The 17,225-nt window shown below is 40.9% G+C and overlaps 1 protein-coding gene across 2 annotated transcripts; it reads right to left on the reverse strand.

Moving 5' to 3' along the window:
* Positions 1 to 10,363: 10,363 nt before the first annotated feature.
* Positions 10,364 to 17,016, reverse strand: MRPS33 (mitochondrial ribosomal protein S33). Of its 2 annotated transcripts, none has more exons than XM_072872139.1 (3): positions 16,882 to 16,957; positions 14,062 to 14,317; positions 10,364 to 12,355 (listed from the first exon to the last, which is right to left on the reverse strand). In XM_072872139.1, exons 2-3 carry the CDS (start codon positions 14,274 to 14,276, stop codon positions 12,250 to 12,252), a joined length of 321 nt encoding a protein of 106 aa, XP_072728240.1. In that variant the 5' UTR covers positions 14,277 to 14,317; positions 16,882 to 16,957; the 3' UTR covers positions 10,364 to 12,249. The 2 variants fall into 2 exon arrangements, with proteins under 2 accessions (XP_072728240.1, XP_072728233.1); XM_072872132.1 differs by having other exon boundaries at positions 10,365 to 12,355; positions 16,911 to 17,016.
* Positions 17,017 to 17,225: the final 209 nt, after the last annotated feature.

A 17,225-nucleotide genomic window follows, 5' to 3' on the forward strand; every position in this document is an offset into this window, starting at 1 on the left:
GGCAGGGTACTCCCGTTTAAAGTAAAAAATTGACCTGTGTCGTATCCCTCTATGGCACACCCATTGAAATGCAGCTTACACACTTAAAGCATTCACTAAATCAGGTATTTGAAGTTGCTTTCTTGCAGAAAAGGTTTTTATGATAAATACAAAATTGGTAAGAGTATTTTAATACATTGCAAAGAAAAGCTAACGTATCAGAACAGCAGCAGGATTTCGGAGAAAGTAAAGGCTGCTCTATCACAACCTGATATATTTTATGGTAGTCAATTAAAACACTAAGTTGAAACATGCAAGCACAAACATCCTTATCTTTGTTTCGCTTCAGTTGTGAATATGTAACCATACAACCTCTTAATGTAATAATCCTGATGAGAGATTGGAGGTTTATATTTCACCTTTCACACTGGGGCCACTGGTGTGTAAAAGCGTTTCAAATTCAGTTCGATACTGGCAGTGCTGTAACTGCTAAATAAATGCAGCATCAATTTACTGTATGGGCACAGCAAAAACACGATGGAGTCAGGAATAACAGACCCTGTGGTACGGAGGGAGGGAACTTGGGGCTGGGGGTCTTTCCTGTAGAGACCTACGCAATATTAAACACCTTCTGAACGCAAATGAGAAATAAGCAAAATAATCTAGTTAATATTTAAATGGATTTTAATTGATTATCTGACAGGCTATGCTTTTCTGAGATAGGAGCCTAGGTTTTCCTATGACTGGTGGCCTGCAGTGCAGTCAACAAAAAGGCTGCACAAATATATAAGAATCAAGTGTACAAACTAAGCGGCTCACCAAGTTTAGAGATTTCTCTCTAATAGCCACATTAATGAAGAGGATAATTATCAGCCATTCCTGCTATGTGATGGGAATGTGTAATAGACAGACTCTGGAAAATAACACACATGCCGGGGACTAAATGCTGGGACAAATATCCCTGATCTTTGAAGGAAAAGGGGGCAGAGGTAATATGAGATGGCTCTCCCAGCACACAGCCTGTTGATGTTAATGGGAAAGCCACCAGAGTAACATGGGTTAACTAGGGTTAACTAACAGAGTAAGTCCATTTGTTTCAATGAAATTTATACCAAGGGATAATTTAGTCTCAATGTACAGAACATAGTCATAGCCCTTGTTTTATTCCCCAAGCAATTTATGTCCAGGGCATAACTCTAGCAGTGGAATTAGTAGGCTACTATCAATCTATAACTTGTAATACCTTTCCCAATGCTTTTAGTAATCTTGCGTGCCTTTGTTACCGAGCTTCTGATTTTTCAGAAGATTTGCATTCATATAAAATGTATTTGCTAGACTTTATTACATTTGACGTACCACCAGCAGAGTTGCAATTCTGAACCCTAATATTGACAACTGATGACCAAAACTGGGAACACAGCAGTTACCACCCGAATACATGAAATAGATAGGTGGCACATGTTTTTTTTTTTTTTAAATAAAGAACAGAGTACTATTTAAAAAGATATTTGTGTTGGAATGAGACAGAAATCTACTACTTATGCTATACTTTCCTTTTGTTTGGGGGAATAAATGGAATTTCCTACTCCTTTACATGGTGGCATGTTTGGTCTCGCTGCTTAATCTAGCATGATGGAAGAGAAATCATTATTAACTGTAACTATTTCTTGGTGATATGAAATGTTATCTACTGAGAATTGATATCATCAGCATTTTTTACAAAGACTAGCTTTCATTATCAACATAGGTCAAAATCAAGCTTATAACCTAGATGTAAAAGGCTGGTTTCTGCTATCAGATCCGTAGGCCACTCCGTAAAGTTGCTGGTTGATTCCTGCAATGCAGCACAGCCAGTTTATCTGGTATTGCAGCAGGTAATGCATACTTGTAAATACAAAACCTGCCACCTCCCATCAAACTCTGAGTTATGCACTGGGGCTGGATCCTCCTCAGGATATTTTTATTTTAATTCAGATCAGAAAACAAGTCCAAGTGTTAAATGACAAAGACTCTTCAGCTAGATTGCCCACCACCAGAACATTTGTCTGATATAATCAACACCTGAACTTCCAGAGAACAATGTTTCAATGAGTCAGTAAAAAAAATTAGATGTCTACCTGACAGCAACTGTCTCATTGTGAGCATTTGAACACATCTTTATCCTTTCCCCCAAAAAAAGAATTAATCTTAATGAAATGCTCCAAAACTAGAACGTCCAAATGAGATATTAGATGAAACCTAATACTGGTCTCATTTATTATATTCTTTCAATAGAAGACAGTGTCTCAAAAAAACTCCAGCCTTCCAGTTTCTTAATAAAAAAACTACATAATTTGCATATTGGTATGATAATAGAAACTGATTTTTTTAAGTGGGGTGAAAATTCGACGTATCTTAAACTCTGGATGTCTAAAGTGCCCTTAGAATTTGCCCAAATTTCCAAAAACTGCTTAGTCTTTTAATACACTGAAAAAACAGTATTTGTCCCATACATTGTAGCATTTGTGCTTGGCCCATGTATATTTGAAAATGCTGGATTAAATTCTGCACCATGAGAAAATAATTACAGATCTTCTAAAGTGTGTTAAAATATACACGTCACTTTTAAATGCTGTAGTATGAAGTGAAAGTGCACTTCATGTATCTACGGCAATGGTACTGTTTATAGATCAAATTAATCCTCAGTCTTAACAGCAGAAATACAGATGTTGATGGAACACATACTAATGCCAACAGTCACGTTCCCTGTAATCTCGGCCAGAAAATGTGAAGCAGAACAAAAATTAGGCTTTTGTCCAAAGTTCAGTTGCTTTTTGATTACTAGTCAGAATAATACATACTTAAGAAAATTAGTTTGCTCTCCAGGAAAAGAATGTTGAAGATATTTTTTGAGGAAAGAACCCCACTTTTTTTTTTCCCACTTTTCTTTAGCAGCTATATAGGTATATTATCCCACTCACTTTAAGATACACTATACATCTTTTCATATTTCTAGGGATTGCTGTCTGATTGCTCCAATGTGAGGCAACAGAGAAAGCAAGGCTGCTTTTTTTTTTTTTCATTTTAATTTTTTTTCTTTAAACCATTCCTGTACAGATCATATGTATTTTTTCCTTTGGTAGCTTCTTGAGCACTTCTAGTTCAGGAGATTTACCATTCTGTGACACTGCTGAACTTCAAACGTTCATACCTTCAGTGAGAAATTAGGTAATATTCAGGTGGTGATTTGAACTTGGCAGCTGAACAGTCTCATCTATATATTTTTCACTTTGTGGAGACTTCATAACGCTTTGCCTTTGAGTTAAATACATGAGCAGAAGTGATGGGGATGGGTGGAGACTAAGAGAAAAAAGGAGGCAGGGGAAAAAAAAGAAGAAAATGTGAATCCACCAGGTTCGTAACTCAGTTTTCATTCTACCCTTAAAAGCAATGTTGATCTAACAAGCTTTCTTTTATATATAAATAACAACATATTCTGGATTTTTTTGTAATTATATTGGAAATATTTATACAGTTTTCATGTGATTCAAGCGTGATTTATTCTAGAGTCATTATTTATGAAACTGTTGCTCTTCTCTCCCTAAACCACAGCCCAGACCTTCAGAAAGTAAAAGGCAAAACATTTTCCTTTGGAGGCAGTTCTGTGGGAGGCAGGGAGCAGGAAAGGTGATGGGACTGGGACATGGGAGTGACTTTGCATATAGGTCCCTTCCGTACTCTGCACGTTGTTTGGCACTGCAACAGCAAAATGCTAACCTGTTTCCTTTGCTGTCTTAGTAGTGACCTCATGGTCCAGCAATGCACGTGCTGCATCGAAGTGCTCTGCCTCTCTCTCTGCTGGCTTCCTACCTTCACTTGCGTACTAGCATGGGAAGCTGAGAAAACTACACTTTTTATTGAACAGTAGTGTAAATACTGAGAGATGTGGCATATAAGGGACCATCGAGAGAAAGCATCAGCCCTGAAACCACTATTAAGAGAACAGAAGTAGCAGCCAGTGGAAAAGGAAGGGGAGGGATGGGGCAAAAGATTAGATGGAGAGAGAACGTAGTAGAAGTAGACACTGGAGGAGAAGACGTGGCTCTCCTAGGAAATGAGAAGCAGATGAAGATAAGGAAACAGAGGCATAAGGAGCACTGATTTTTCTGCCTGACGTACTTTACAGAAAGTGGGACCAAATCTCACATTTGAGAAAATTAGTCAAGACCCTCCTGTTACCTTAGCATCCCTCATCATTGCTTTAACGCATTCAGCTTGTTCGAATATCTGATTTCCGAGTCCTTTGTGTTGGATAGTGATAAGCTGATCAGCTTTAAGGACTAAATAGTTTTAGATTCCTCACGTTATTATTCCAATGGGAACAATCACATTTTGTAACTCAAAACCATCCCACAAAAAAACCACTAACATGATTGAGTTCCAAGAAAGGGCAGGAAAGGATACCACCTCAAAGAAGTTATTTTGCTGTTCAGAAAGTGACTGCTCAATTATGTTCCAGTCTTAGGATTTTCCTTCATAATATCCAGGCTAGCTGAGCTTCCCCTGGCCTGAATACCTGCTGTAATTTGATTCTCCAGCACTTCACAGACAGGTTGGTAACTCTCTACATCTCTGATCTAATAACAGTTTAGATAGTAACTGCATCTTTTGGTTTCTAGCCTCTTCACTGAGCAGAAAAAGTCCATTAGGGTTGGTATTGGCCTGGAGTAAGGAAACTTTAAGAGTCCAAAAAGGCTAAATCGATAATAGGAAACAAATACAGAAACCACAGCTTTGACGTGGGACAGAGAGAACATGGTGACCGATCATGTTTTTTCAGGGCAATACCCCACGTTGCTGGAGTTTTAAGAGTTATTGTTCTTCAGTGATAGGTCAAACCTTTTTAAATGAATGCTTACATTGTAATATACATACACATATCATATGCATTTAAACGTAGTGTCTTTTGCTGATGGAGTCAGTATCACAGTTCATAATCCATCCTTGTCTTTTAATCCTCACTACCACTGAGACAACACAAGCCTCACAGACATTTCGTCTCTCCTATAAAGGTAAGCTGCCTGCCACGCATGTGGGAATTAGGACAAGTCTCTGAACCACATTGCTATATTCTCATCGTTCCTGCGAGTATGCACTTGGCCAAAGGCAAAATTTCTGGTGCAGTGGTCAATGGCCTCTCAACATTTTTTGATGCTGTGGATTGCTTGAAGCTTACAGTTATGCTAAAGGCACTTGGACATGGTTATTCCTTTTTAATATAATATGACTTCTGTCTCCAGAAGACACATTTGTTTTGGTAAATGACCACAATTTCTGTTACCCCCCTCTGGAGGAATTCTGCAAGGCTCCAGCTTAGATCTTCGTTTTATCTTATTTTTAAGTGGTTTGCATGCCTAGTCAATAACCTACTATCTGTCCTCAGAGGGCATTAATGTTTATTCATAAACTTGATGCTATCAAACAACTTGAGTTTGAAAATACAGAGACACATCACACTGTTGGCTGTATTGGTGTCAGGCAACGGAGCAGTATTTTGGCAAACATCACAGCATATAAGCAGAATGACAAAGTGCAAAAGCAGAAAAATAAAGAGGCTGCAATGTTACTTTCTAGTTGTCAGTAACAACTCTGACATTCCCTAGCGTAATTAATACTTTTTGGTTTATGCTGTTCATTCAGAAAGCATATGTGAAGTTTAGAGCTCGTGAACAACGCTTACCTGCACATCAGTTGCACCAAACAGACCCAGGACAGACAGCCAAGAAATAACACATGCTGCCTCACACACAGCCTGCATATCAATCGCCTCCCATCCACTCACGCACGAAATGTCATCTGTCTAGGTGGCATCTGCACTGCCTCATTCACAGGCTCATCTCTTGATATAAATGTGCCAGTTTGGACAAGCCAGCTGAATACTGCTTTAGGTTGGAGCCTTCATGTAAATGCTCCTATGCCTACAAACTAAACGTAATACTAAGTAACGTCAGCTGAAACATCAGTCATATCTCTTTTACTTAAATAAAAAGCCGGCATAAACTCTGACATCTTAGAATTAATCTTAAAAAAAAAAAATATATATATATATAATAAACTCTGTTAACTAGCCAGCTCAATACTGAATGCAATACCCTCACACCTTTCAGATCATCTCTTGTCATTGCCTGCTGCTCCCCCAGAAAGATACCAAGCAGCAGGTATCCCTCGCATGCAAGTATAGAAATTAGAAATGTTGCACCTTGCCCATAATAGTTGCTGGTTGTAAATAAGACAGCATCACCCAGATGTCAGCACAGCACACTTCAGCTGCACCGCTCCAGTCTCTCAGTAGTTGAGACTTTCCTTAAGCCACCTGCACCTCTCTTCTCTGCGGAAACCAATGCATAGTACGCAGACAGCCTAATAATATTCTGATCAGCACTGAATGTCACTGGGGAAGCAGCTATTGCAGGCAGAGGCATGACAGTGTCTAGAGAGATGTTTCATCAGTCCTGTCCTGAAGAGACCACTATCAGTCAAAGGCTAAAGGGGACTACAACAGTGTATGCGGGCATAGGATTTACCTAGCTGTTATTCAGAGCTAAGTCCCATTGATACCAGTTGGAGATACGCCATATTCACACAGCTTCTAAAGTTAGACCACTTCTGTAGGTGCTTGAACCTGGAATCAAATTTTAGAGATCCACTTTTAAAAGCTGGGGGCCAAGTGACCCCATTCATTTTTATCCAGGCAAGACTGCAGTGGAAACTGAGGAATGTGATGCATTTTGTCCCTTCCAACCCAAACCATTTCATGACTCTGTGATTTGCAATTACGTATTTGCAGCAACACACCAGTGTGTGTGGCAGTAGAATGGCCTTTAGACTTTCTGGACCTCAGGTGGGTTTTGCTCCTAATACCATTAAAAGCCTATTTACTGAAACAGCCCATAAGGCAACACATCAGACCCACAGAAACAACAACTGAAGTGGGAGAGACCCTCTGAACTCCATGAAATATTTACAAACAGCTTTAGGAGCCCTGGGATGAAGTAAAGTACTTTCAAGCACAGACAGAAAACCTAATGGATATAAACATCCTTTTTTAGCTCTTGGTGAGATTTGTTTTCACAGGCCTAGCTATGATATGAGAAAATGTATGAGGTCATGCAGTCTGCCTCCTCCTCTTCCAGGAAAGAAGTGGTCCCTGTGCTACGTTTTATAACACTTGGCTCAGCCTAGCTCCGCCTGACTCAGACAACAGAAGCCAAACCCACTTCTTGGGAATCTTGTCAATTTTTCTAAATATTTCACTTTGTGGAATTTTCCCCAGTATTCCACCCAGAACAGTTAAACATAGTATGTATAAAGACACTTCAATGTCATGATTGTTATCCTGTGGGTTTCATATTTATCCCCTTAGACAACCCTAAATAATTTCTCAGCCAGCGTGGTGGTGATGTCCCTCTAACATCTGTCTACAGTCATGCTCCTCACCATTTGGACAAACTATAGCTGTGCTCTGCTGCGACTGAGCCTTCACAAGCAAATTCTTTCAGATGTTTTCATGTCTGTTCCTTCCTCTCTGTACTCGAGACACTATTATTACACTTGAGGAAAGGGACAAGGAAAAGTGAAGAGGAGAAAGAAATGAAGAGACTAAAATGCCTTTCTTCATGCTACCCCAGCTGTGCGGGCACAGGAAGATCCATCTAAATACCTGGCCCACACACATAATTTAATTCTTAACCAGGATTTATGATAAGGGTATCGTTCAAGATAATGAAGAAAGAGTCTCCTCTTGAAGGATTTTGTTTCCAGGATCTACTCCCAAGGGATTGTACAAGAAGTGCCACAATCAAACAGTTACAGAGGAGAATTGAGTTTAAAGGAATCAATCTGAGATCCCCATAGTACTTGTTTTCTTTGCATATTATTCTTTGTGCTTTGAAAGAAAGAAAACCACAGTCATTCCCTCATCAAAGCAGCCTTTCAGATTTGTGAAGCTTTTCCAAAACATACAGACTTTGTTGATTGTTGTTTTTTTAAAATGATCCTAAAATGGCCTTCAAACTCAAAGTGGTAGAGAAATATGTACACAGATACTTTAAATTTTCAAAAATATTTACAGTTTAATAGCTGTGAATTTTTTTTAATTTTTACTTTCTGACCAAATCAAGATTTTTTTCAGCATTTGAAGTACCTAACATTTAAAGCAGAACAGTGAACACAGTAACTTACCACAGCTTACTTTATGTGTTAAAAATGTCATCAACTGTTGCGTACAGTCATCTCTCTGAAATACACAGAAGTACAAGTTCTACCATAGCCAGACTAAGCTGCTCTTTACACAAGGTTCTCCTGGGGTAAATTCCCATCCTAGAAGCAGCTTACCCTCGTGACACTATTCACTAAGTGATCATCATTCTAATTTTACTCTTGAGGAAATGTAGGTAAGTAAGACAAAGCATTTGTCTAAAACCATAGAGTAACTTAGGTGCATTTCGCTGACCTGTGTAAACTCAGCACATTGCTTTAATAAGTAGAAGAAACTCTTTCCACATCAGGAGAAACTTTTTCAAGTTAACACTTTCCTGAGCAGAGCACATATATTTTAACACACTGGTACCTTTGCCAGAAAGCAAGACTGCTTCCCCCCCCACCCCGCCTTCCACCATTACAGAGTATGATCATATGCAAGTGAACCGCCTGTCTGCAGGACTTTCAACAGTAAGAGGTTCTAGCAATAGCTGCACTCCCTATAGGATATATACAGCAACTGGGTCAGCCTGTTTATGAAATAACTTGTGATTATCAAGGCAGTACTCAGCAGCTATGACTGTATTATACCAGAGTATAATTAAAGACAGACATCCTTAAAGCACTGTAAAATAAGGAAGCAGTGGCACTTAATAAAGCTGTTCAGGATTGGGAAGAGGTTAGGGTTTTGACTCTCAGTTAGTCCCTTGGAGATCAGCTAACCACGCTTATTCCGATCAAGAATTAAAAACATCCATCTAAACATCTGCTGAGGTCAGTCAGCTCGCACCCTCAGGAAAAGAGTGAATTTTGTAACAACACAGCAGAGTTTGAATGGTGAAAAGAATCATTGTAAGGGGAAAGCCAAAACCAAAAATATAATTGAACTTGATTATTTGTACATAAAATGATCTGCCACTATACCAATAGCTGTATAAAGCATAAGTGTTCCCATCCTTACCCCTCAGAATATGGCTAAAACTCTCCTTCCCTTCCTAAATACACATACTGCATTAATACCTGGCATCATGTTTCAGGATTGACTTCCAATTTGTCTAGACCCTGTGATTCACAGAACATGGTCTTCTTTAGGCAATGTCTATTGCTAAATGACAGAGCACAGGTTAGAAGGGAGGTAGGAAAGTGCCTATTTCTACCCCAGCTATGGAGAGAAGGCTGTATTTTCCAGAACAAAATTGTTATGCTAACACTCCCAGCAAGCAACGGATTATCCTAATACTAGGATACACTCCAATAATGGCTGAATCATCATTATTTTATGGTGAAGTCTCAGGGGAAGGGAAAAGGCCATTTTTGAGAAGACCTAGTTCTAGTGAATGAGTACTACAGAAGAAAGATCATGAAGAATTAGGCAGGGGAACCTTTCTTGTACTTAGACTGCTCTTTTTAAAAGTTACCTTTTTTTCGCTCCATCTACTTTGCTTTTGTAAAGACTGTGGAGAACAAATGAAAATCAACAATTCAGTCCATTTGTTTCATATCAGCTTACTTCACGGACACTTTCATCAGTTTTTCTCCCTTTTTGGATATGCTGCTATAAGTATCTTCCCAAAGTATGTTCACAGGTTTGCTCTGGCAGGTCGCAGACAAAGGGGACCATTATAGGCAACTAGTCAAACAAGCGCTTTGCTTTCTTCTTCATGACAGGAACTTCTCAAAATCCCCAAATAGCTAGGTGGCTTGGAGTAGACAAGGAAGAACAGATCTGATCCCCAAGCCTAATTATCTAATATTACACTGCTGAGTCTGTACCTGTGTTTAGCAAGGTGGCACACAAATACAGAATACCTGTAGTATTCACTGCCCTCAGGAGGCTCTGTAGATCCTCAGTCCTTAAGTAGGCTAAATGTGGATTCAGAAGCATAACCATGGCCAATCATGCTGCATAAGTATTTTATGTATCATTATATGTATACTCATAACCAGGTCCGCCCACACATACAAAGTTTAAGGCCATGCATACTTATTTTACTGGAGCAGGACCATAATTCACTTTGATGCACGCACACTTTCTCTTCCATGTTTATACTGTCAAAGCTTTAAGTGTTTCACAGGAACAAAAAAGATACTGTTGATTTTTCATCTTAAATTACAGGGAAAACATTTTTATTGATCTTTGGTTTAATTTTAGAAGACATCAAGTTCTTGCCAACAAAGCTGTTGTAAATACAATCACCAGCTGTCCAAAGCTGCTGCAGCAATTCTGCTGAAGAGGTTCAGAACTGGTCTTCTCCACCAAAGCAAGCAACTGAGCAACTTCACCCCTCACAGCCAGAAACAGTCAGGCAGCAGCAGCCTTCCTACGCAGGCAATTCCCTCTCCTACCTAGTACATGGCTCCAAGCCACTCTTCTTCCTGAAGAGGAATTCAAGGGAACCAGACCGCTTCCCCTGGCTGCATGCACATGTCCCAGGAACCAAGTACTTCACAGAGGGCCCATCACAGGCTCTGTATACTTCAGTACCAGACAAGTCACAACCTATGGACAACACAGAGCACTAAAATGCCGTAGGCACGTCACAGTTGAGCAAAAGTTGTAAGTTACTAAAAGGATTTTAAATCAGAATAAAAGAAACCACTAGAGTACAGAGCAGATATATTTTACTAACTTCTACAGCATTTCATTGACTGTGGTAAGACCTCAGGCGCTTCTCCTGCAACACTGCGGATTTCCTAATTTCAGCTTCTCTTAGAGCTTAGAAAACCAGATAACACTTAGTAAGGATACTGAGCAAGAACTACACAGCTCACCATAAACCCCTTTAATACAATCAGCACCTCTTCAATTAATAAACTTGGCAAAGTACAGTTGTTGAGCTGTTACAAGTTTATGTCTGATGATTTAAATGATCAGAATCCCTCCAAATACACTTAAATTTGAACAAGCTTGGTTTAGAAATGTCAGTAGGTTAGTACTGTTCCCTACTTCAGATTGCTTCTGTACGCAAAATTAAGCATACCCCAAGCTAACTGTGCAAATACTTTCTGCTCCAGCCACTCTATGGTTTTAATAGCTCTCCTTTACTACCTCAAGGATGTTCCTCTAAGCTTACATGGTCTGGAAATTAAAAGATGCCATTTCAGGGCACGCACAGGCAAGATGCACATATGGCCAGGCAGAGTAGCACAGCTGCATTCTCTACTTCCTGTTCCCTGACAGGAACTGACAGGTAAGAATGGTAGATGTATGCAGTCATTAATATTAGCAACACTGAAGGAGCCTAGCAATAAAACCACATACTGAGTACCAGTAAAACTGTTCGTCACCTTATGAAGTACTTCATACATGCCCTCCAGGCAATCAAAATAAATTCAAAATCCTTTTCTTACAGTAAACTTAAATATTGTATTTTCATTAGTAGGGGGTCTCAAACTGGAAAACAGTTTCATATTTCAGCCTCTTCTGTTGCAGTATCTAAATATTCAGGGTACAATGAGAGTGCTGCGGGTAGGCAATGGACCATGAAGTATTGTCCAGTCCAAAATGCAGAAAAATAGATTCTAACAGCAACTTTAAAAAACCCACAAAACACTAAAGCTACCTGAAGTGAAACTCATTATAACAGGCAACATGACAAGCAGCAGTAGAAGCTGGAAACCTTATTTTTTGTGGCTACATGCAAAACAACGTTGATATCAATCCAAGAAAGTAAAGCAGACAATGAAACCCAAACAATTTTCCAGATCCAGAAAAACTGAAACAGCTACAGGTGTTTCCAAGAAAAACACTGAGCACTTTTATTTTTTACTATTGTTTTTACTACTTGGGACAGAGAGGGCTCTGACAAGCTCATGTGTTCCAATATACAGTATATTTAAACTATAGAAATTCAAAAACAATAAAACCACAAAGACTCAAGTGCACTCCCAAGATGGACTCCAGTATTTCACATGTGTTTGTGCCCCACACACAGCTCACATGCCAAGACCTCTCCAACTGAGAACAGAAAGCCTGGGTTACAGCTGTTCTCCAGCATTTCCAGAGTAGTTCGTTATATTGTCTAAGTGGCACTATTTCTTCTTGAGAGCTCTCTTTCCTTCGCCCTTCTTTGGTTTTTCCTTCCCACGGAGCTTTTTCAATCGCCTCATCTCCTCCTTGAAGTCCTGATGCTCATCCCTACATGGGGGAGGAAAGAAAAAAGTTCACTCTATTTCTTGAAATACTTAGATGTGAAAGGTTCTTTGAACTGTATGATAAAAAAAGTTTCAAAGTGGAGTTTTGTTTTTTTTTTTCTTCATTAACAGTGAAGCCCATATTGAAACTCACTGCAATGTATTCAGTGTTACTGCTAGTAGTAATTTTGGACTGAATAACATGAAAGATTTCCTCTGGTACTTTCAGAACTAATAAGGCTGCCCTTTTCAGCAACAAACAGTATATATTATTTCCATTGCATTTATTGATCCATTATGTTTAAATGAGCAGTAAAATATAAAAATCAGCAAGAAACAAGAATGAGAATTTCCCCCTTCTCATCTAGATCAGCAGTCTAGCAATAGCACATCATGCTTCTGTGCTAGATACTAAGTTCAGGTCATTAGCATCTAAGAAAACAGGGGCATGCTGAGCAGTAATTACAGTACGTGACACTGCTCTCAGGTGACTTCAAGAATGAGTTATGAAGAAACCATCAGCTACTGGTAGAATCTTAATAGGAGAATAAAACAGGAAGGAGGATTAAGGGGCTGGCAGAGATAATGAATCCTCAATAATGTTCTAATAAATTCTGTTTAATCTCTGCCCCTGTATTTTTCAGTGCGAAGGTATTTTTCAAAAGTCACAACTGCATTCTAAGTGGCCTAAGATTGCTGCACTGCCATTTTTAAATACAACTTTTCTAAAAAAGAAACAAAAAGCTTGCGAGGTATTATCAGGCCCCTTTTACTCTACAACTCTTCATTACATACTTCTGACCAGCAAACCTGATCCTCTACAAGCTCTCAGTATACAGAGCAGCTAGAGAAGGAACTTGAGATTAGGAGGGGAAAGAGAAGAGTAAAGAACATTATCATGTCATTGAAGCTTTTTGTGTCAACAAACAGCTATTTTAGAAAGTGTTTGCATGCCCACCTAAGCCAAGAGCATCCTGGATGCAATCCTTGATGGCTAGTATTGTGATACTAGCAATAGAAATTAATCTGTTTTGACAGGGTTAACAGCCTCATTTTTAAGGGATTTCTTTAGTGCTACCTGACTGAAGTCAAAGGACTGCACTCGATGCCTGCTGATGTTCTTTAGCAGTGCAGTTTTTCCTACTCGAGACTGTCAAAATTCATTTAGAAATTAGACAACAGGTTTGGATGAAGCTGGACTTAACAAGGCTATTTAAACCACGTTTGAATTTAATTTAACTTAATTTATTTTAAAGGATAAAAGCCCCTCCAGCCTAACACAGCCTACTGAATGATTGACGAATATATGGTAAGACCGTCTTAGTGCAATTTTTGCGTTAAGGTAACATCACCTTTTTGTAGCACATTCATTTGCCATATTCAGAACTACAAACCCATCTCTTCTCTGTGAGAAAGCTCTCTCCCCTTCCCCACAAAGCCAAAGCAAGAACTATTTCTTATATAACTAGTTGCCCATAACTACACCTAAAGTCTCTCACAAAAGGTGCTAATTATGGTAAAAGTTACTTAGACAGTAGTCACTTACTTTACTCTCCTTGCTGTCAGTGCAACAATCAAGCGTGTATTTCCATATACACCATATTCTGAACTAAACCTTTTTCTATGTTCCTCTTTTCCTTGAGGAAAAACACAACTGTATCAAAACTCATACCCCACTCCCGTCTCCAGTCCTGCTCCCACAGAGATTACCTGTAGAGACCAAAGTAACGGAGTTTCTTCATGAGGGCATAGTAGGTGTTGTGAGGAGGATACCAGTTGTAGACCTCCTTCCTCTTGGCCATAGGCTGCTCACTGAATAACTTTACTACTTTCATAGATTTGGAGTCAGTTGGCCTGACAACTTCTCCGAATATCTGAGCACTAAGCCGGGCCATTCGAAGGGCATAATTGGAAACATTGGACATCTCCCAAGCAAGAGTAGGCACACATAGACAAACAGACCTTCCTGCAAAAGAAAAGACAAAAAAGAGACACAACTCTAAGATCATTGAGTATTGCAAGCTATCCCAGAATTAAGACAAACAAAACAACTCATCATACACTGATCACACATCTGAAGTCATGCATTCCTTGCATGAAATCAGTCTAATTCTTAGTACATAACCCTGCATATAAAGAACGTCTACACTAATTCAGGTACAACTAGCAGCCTAACTAGGACACTACAGACAGCAACATGGACTATAAAAGTACCTACAATTTACCATGGCTAGTTTATTAGCAGATCCCACTCAGCTTGCCTAAGGCTACCTTTAAACTCCAGTCACAGGAACAATTACAGTGTGAACTCTGCAAAAATGGTGCCCACTGCGATACCTCTGACTTCTACACAAGCACAAGGTAAGACACCACTTAAACATATTGAGGAAGCAACCTGGAAGTTTTTCTCATGAAAATTTCTCACTCTATTTAAAACATTGTATGAATGTTGTTACAGTCCAACTAGTAAAAATGGCCTATTAACTGCAAAAATAAAATAAATGTTTCACACAGATCTCTGAATCACACAGATCTTTCCCGTCTCAACTCCCTTCCCTTGATCATTTCCATCAATTTTTTTCTCCATTCTCTTTTCAGTCTCTCCTGATACCTATTCTTTTTAAGGGAGGAAAGAATTCATTTCCCTATACTAGATTATTTTTCCAAGAAAATCCCACATCAGCAACTTCCCATTCTCTTTCAGCCATCTCCCACCTAAAGACACCTCTGCAACAAAAATGCTGAGGACAAAACCATTGTTACTAGGCCACCAGAGACAACATCCACATTCTCTTAAAGGAGTGTGGAGAAGGGTTTTCTCTCAGTTTTCCTACCCCTCTCCATTTTTTTTCCCCCTCTTCTTTGCATCTTTACTTTACTCTTTCTCTGCAGAATAGGATGTAACAGGCAAAAATAAGAGTCCCATAATCCTGTATTTGAAGCTGTATGTTGCCTGTACTGTGCCTTTTTGAATAAGTGATTACATAAATCTCCAGAGAAATTAGGCAGGGTTTGTTCAGGTGCACTACTACACTTACATTAAAGTTTAAAATTCCTGTTTTAAGAAGTATTGCACAGCTGATTCCAGAAGATGAGCATAAAAAAATTAAAGAGCACGGAGCAAGGACAAGAGTAATCAGCAGGACAGGGCTAAGCCCATTTTAGTATGATAACAGGGAGCCTGTTGTTTAATAACACAGATCTGAAGTATTCATAACCTCACCTACATACATCTGCCCACTGGAGGACTTGATGCACCACTGTCTACTTTGATTTACTCCTGTTAGCAAAGCACTAGAAAGGAAGCAGGAAAATAACACAAGTAATCTGAGTCAAAGAGAGTAATGGAAAGATTAACAAAAGGGAAGGAAAAGTGTCAGAGACCTCAAGTTAAGGCAGCCAGTCTAGTGTGAGAAGATAGAAGATCTTAAATGATTGCATGGCAGCACTTCAACTTGAGCATCTATTACATGGGGGAATGATCACTAAGTGTTGCTAAACGATCCATTTCAGAACAGCCAGTCCTCATTCCTACATTCAATATAAAGCAACAAATTGTCCTCAAAACCCTTCATCACATCATCACTCTGAAAATACCACCAGACGCAAATCAAACACAAAGCTTGCTTGATCTCTTCCAACTGCAGCCTTAAAATGAAAATGCCTTTAGCTCCCAAACGATGCAAACCAGTGGTCTGAGGGACCTGCTTCTTACTTCAGAATCACTAAAGGAATCTAAATAGCCCAAGCCAAGGCTGGAGACCTCCATTAATCCTTGCCAGTCTAAGAACATTTGAGAGATAAGAAAGGCAAAGGCTACAAACTCCCAAGTGCCAGAGCTATCTAAAGGCTGTTTCAGGGCAATCTCTGATTCTGTGAGATGCTACCAGAACAGTTTTGTCCTTGTCACTTACAGCGATGATATTTTCAGGATCACCTACTGGTAATTAACACACCTAAACCAAAAGCAAAACTACCATACAGTGCTGCTTCTTCACCTGCTCCCCCTCCTTATTGCTACTCAAAGCCTTGCTTTCCCATCTTAGGCTGGGCTTTTTCTTCTAGATCTGCTAGCTTGTCTCAGACCGCTTCCTTCTCACTTAGCATATGCCAGGAGAACTTTCTGTTTCCATAATTCCTTTTGGTTTTCCCACGACCACACAGAGAAGAGAAGGCTGCCCCGGGCCACCGCCCGGCCAGAGGGGCACCCGAGCCAGGCACGGCCCAGCACAGCCCTCTTGCAAGCCCTGCCGCCTCCAGCTCCTTTCCTCCAGGAGGGCAAGCGTAGAAACCCACCCGCGGGCTGCAACCGCACCTCGGGGTAGCCACCGCCAACGGCTCCCCGGTGACAGAGGCCCGCGCTACCCGCTACCCAGCGGAGCCCGAGATCCCGCCCCAGGGCCCGGGAGGCGGCGCGGGCTCGGTCGAACCCCCCGAGACCATTTCCCCCCTTTCCGCGCACATCCGCAGGCCCCACTCCCCCCGACCGGGCAGCGAGAGCGGACAGCCATGCCCCCGGCCGCCGCTCACCCCTCCGCCCGGCCCGACCCCGAGCTGACCCGCGGGCGGCACGGCACAGCACGGCCAGAGGGCGGCGGGGACGGCGGTCGCCACGGCGCATGCGCGGTGGCTTCTCCGGCGAGGCGTCGCGGCGGGTGACGTCGGGCTCCGTGAGGCACGGGGCGGGGCGGCCGTTGGGGAGCGGTTGTGGCCGTCCGCTGGCCCGCGGCCCCCGCCCGCCTGAGGGGAGCCACCTCCCCTTTCCCCCCACCGCGTAGTGGCCGTTTGGTGCTCGGAGGCGATGCAGGTCCCCGGCCCGCGCCTCGTGGTCACTCACCCTCATGCCCCCAAACCGGGACCGGTGGGCCAGGGGA

This window comes from Ciconia boyciana, chromosome 1 (assembly GCF_034638445.1).
Source record: "Ciconia boyciana chromosome 1, ASM3463844v1, whole genome shotgun sequence".
NCBI classification, from domain to species: Eukaryota; Metazoa; Chordata; class Aves; order Ciconiiformes; family Ciconiidae; genus Ciconia; species Ciconia boyciana.

Bases quoted from the DNA above. Each gene is read 5' to 3' on its own strand.
- MRPS33 (XM_072872139.1), bottom strand. From the start codon at position 14,276: ATGTCCAATGTTTCCAATTATGCCCTTCGAATGGCCCGGCTTAGTGCT. The intron at 12,356-14,061 runs GTAATCTCTGTG...TCCCCCATGTAG, and splicing joins CGTTACTTTGGTCTCTACAG to GGATGAGCATCAGGACTTCA.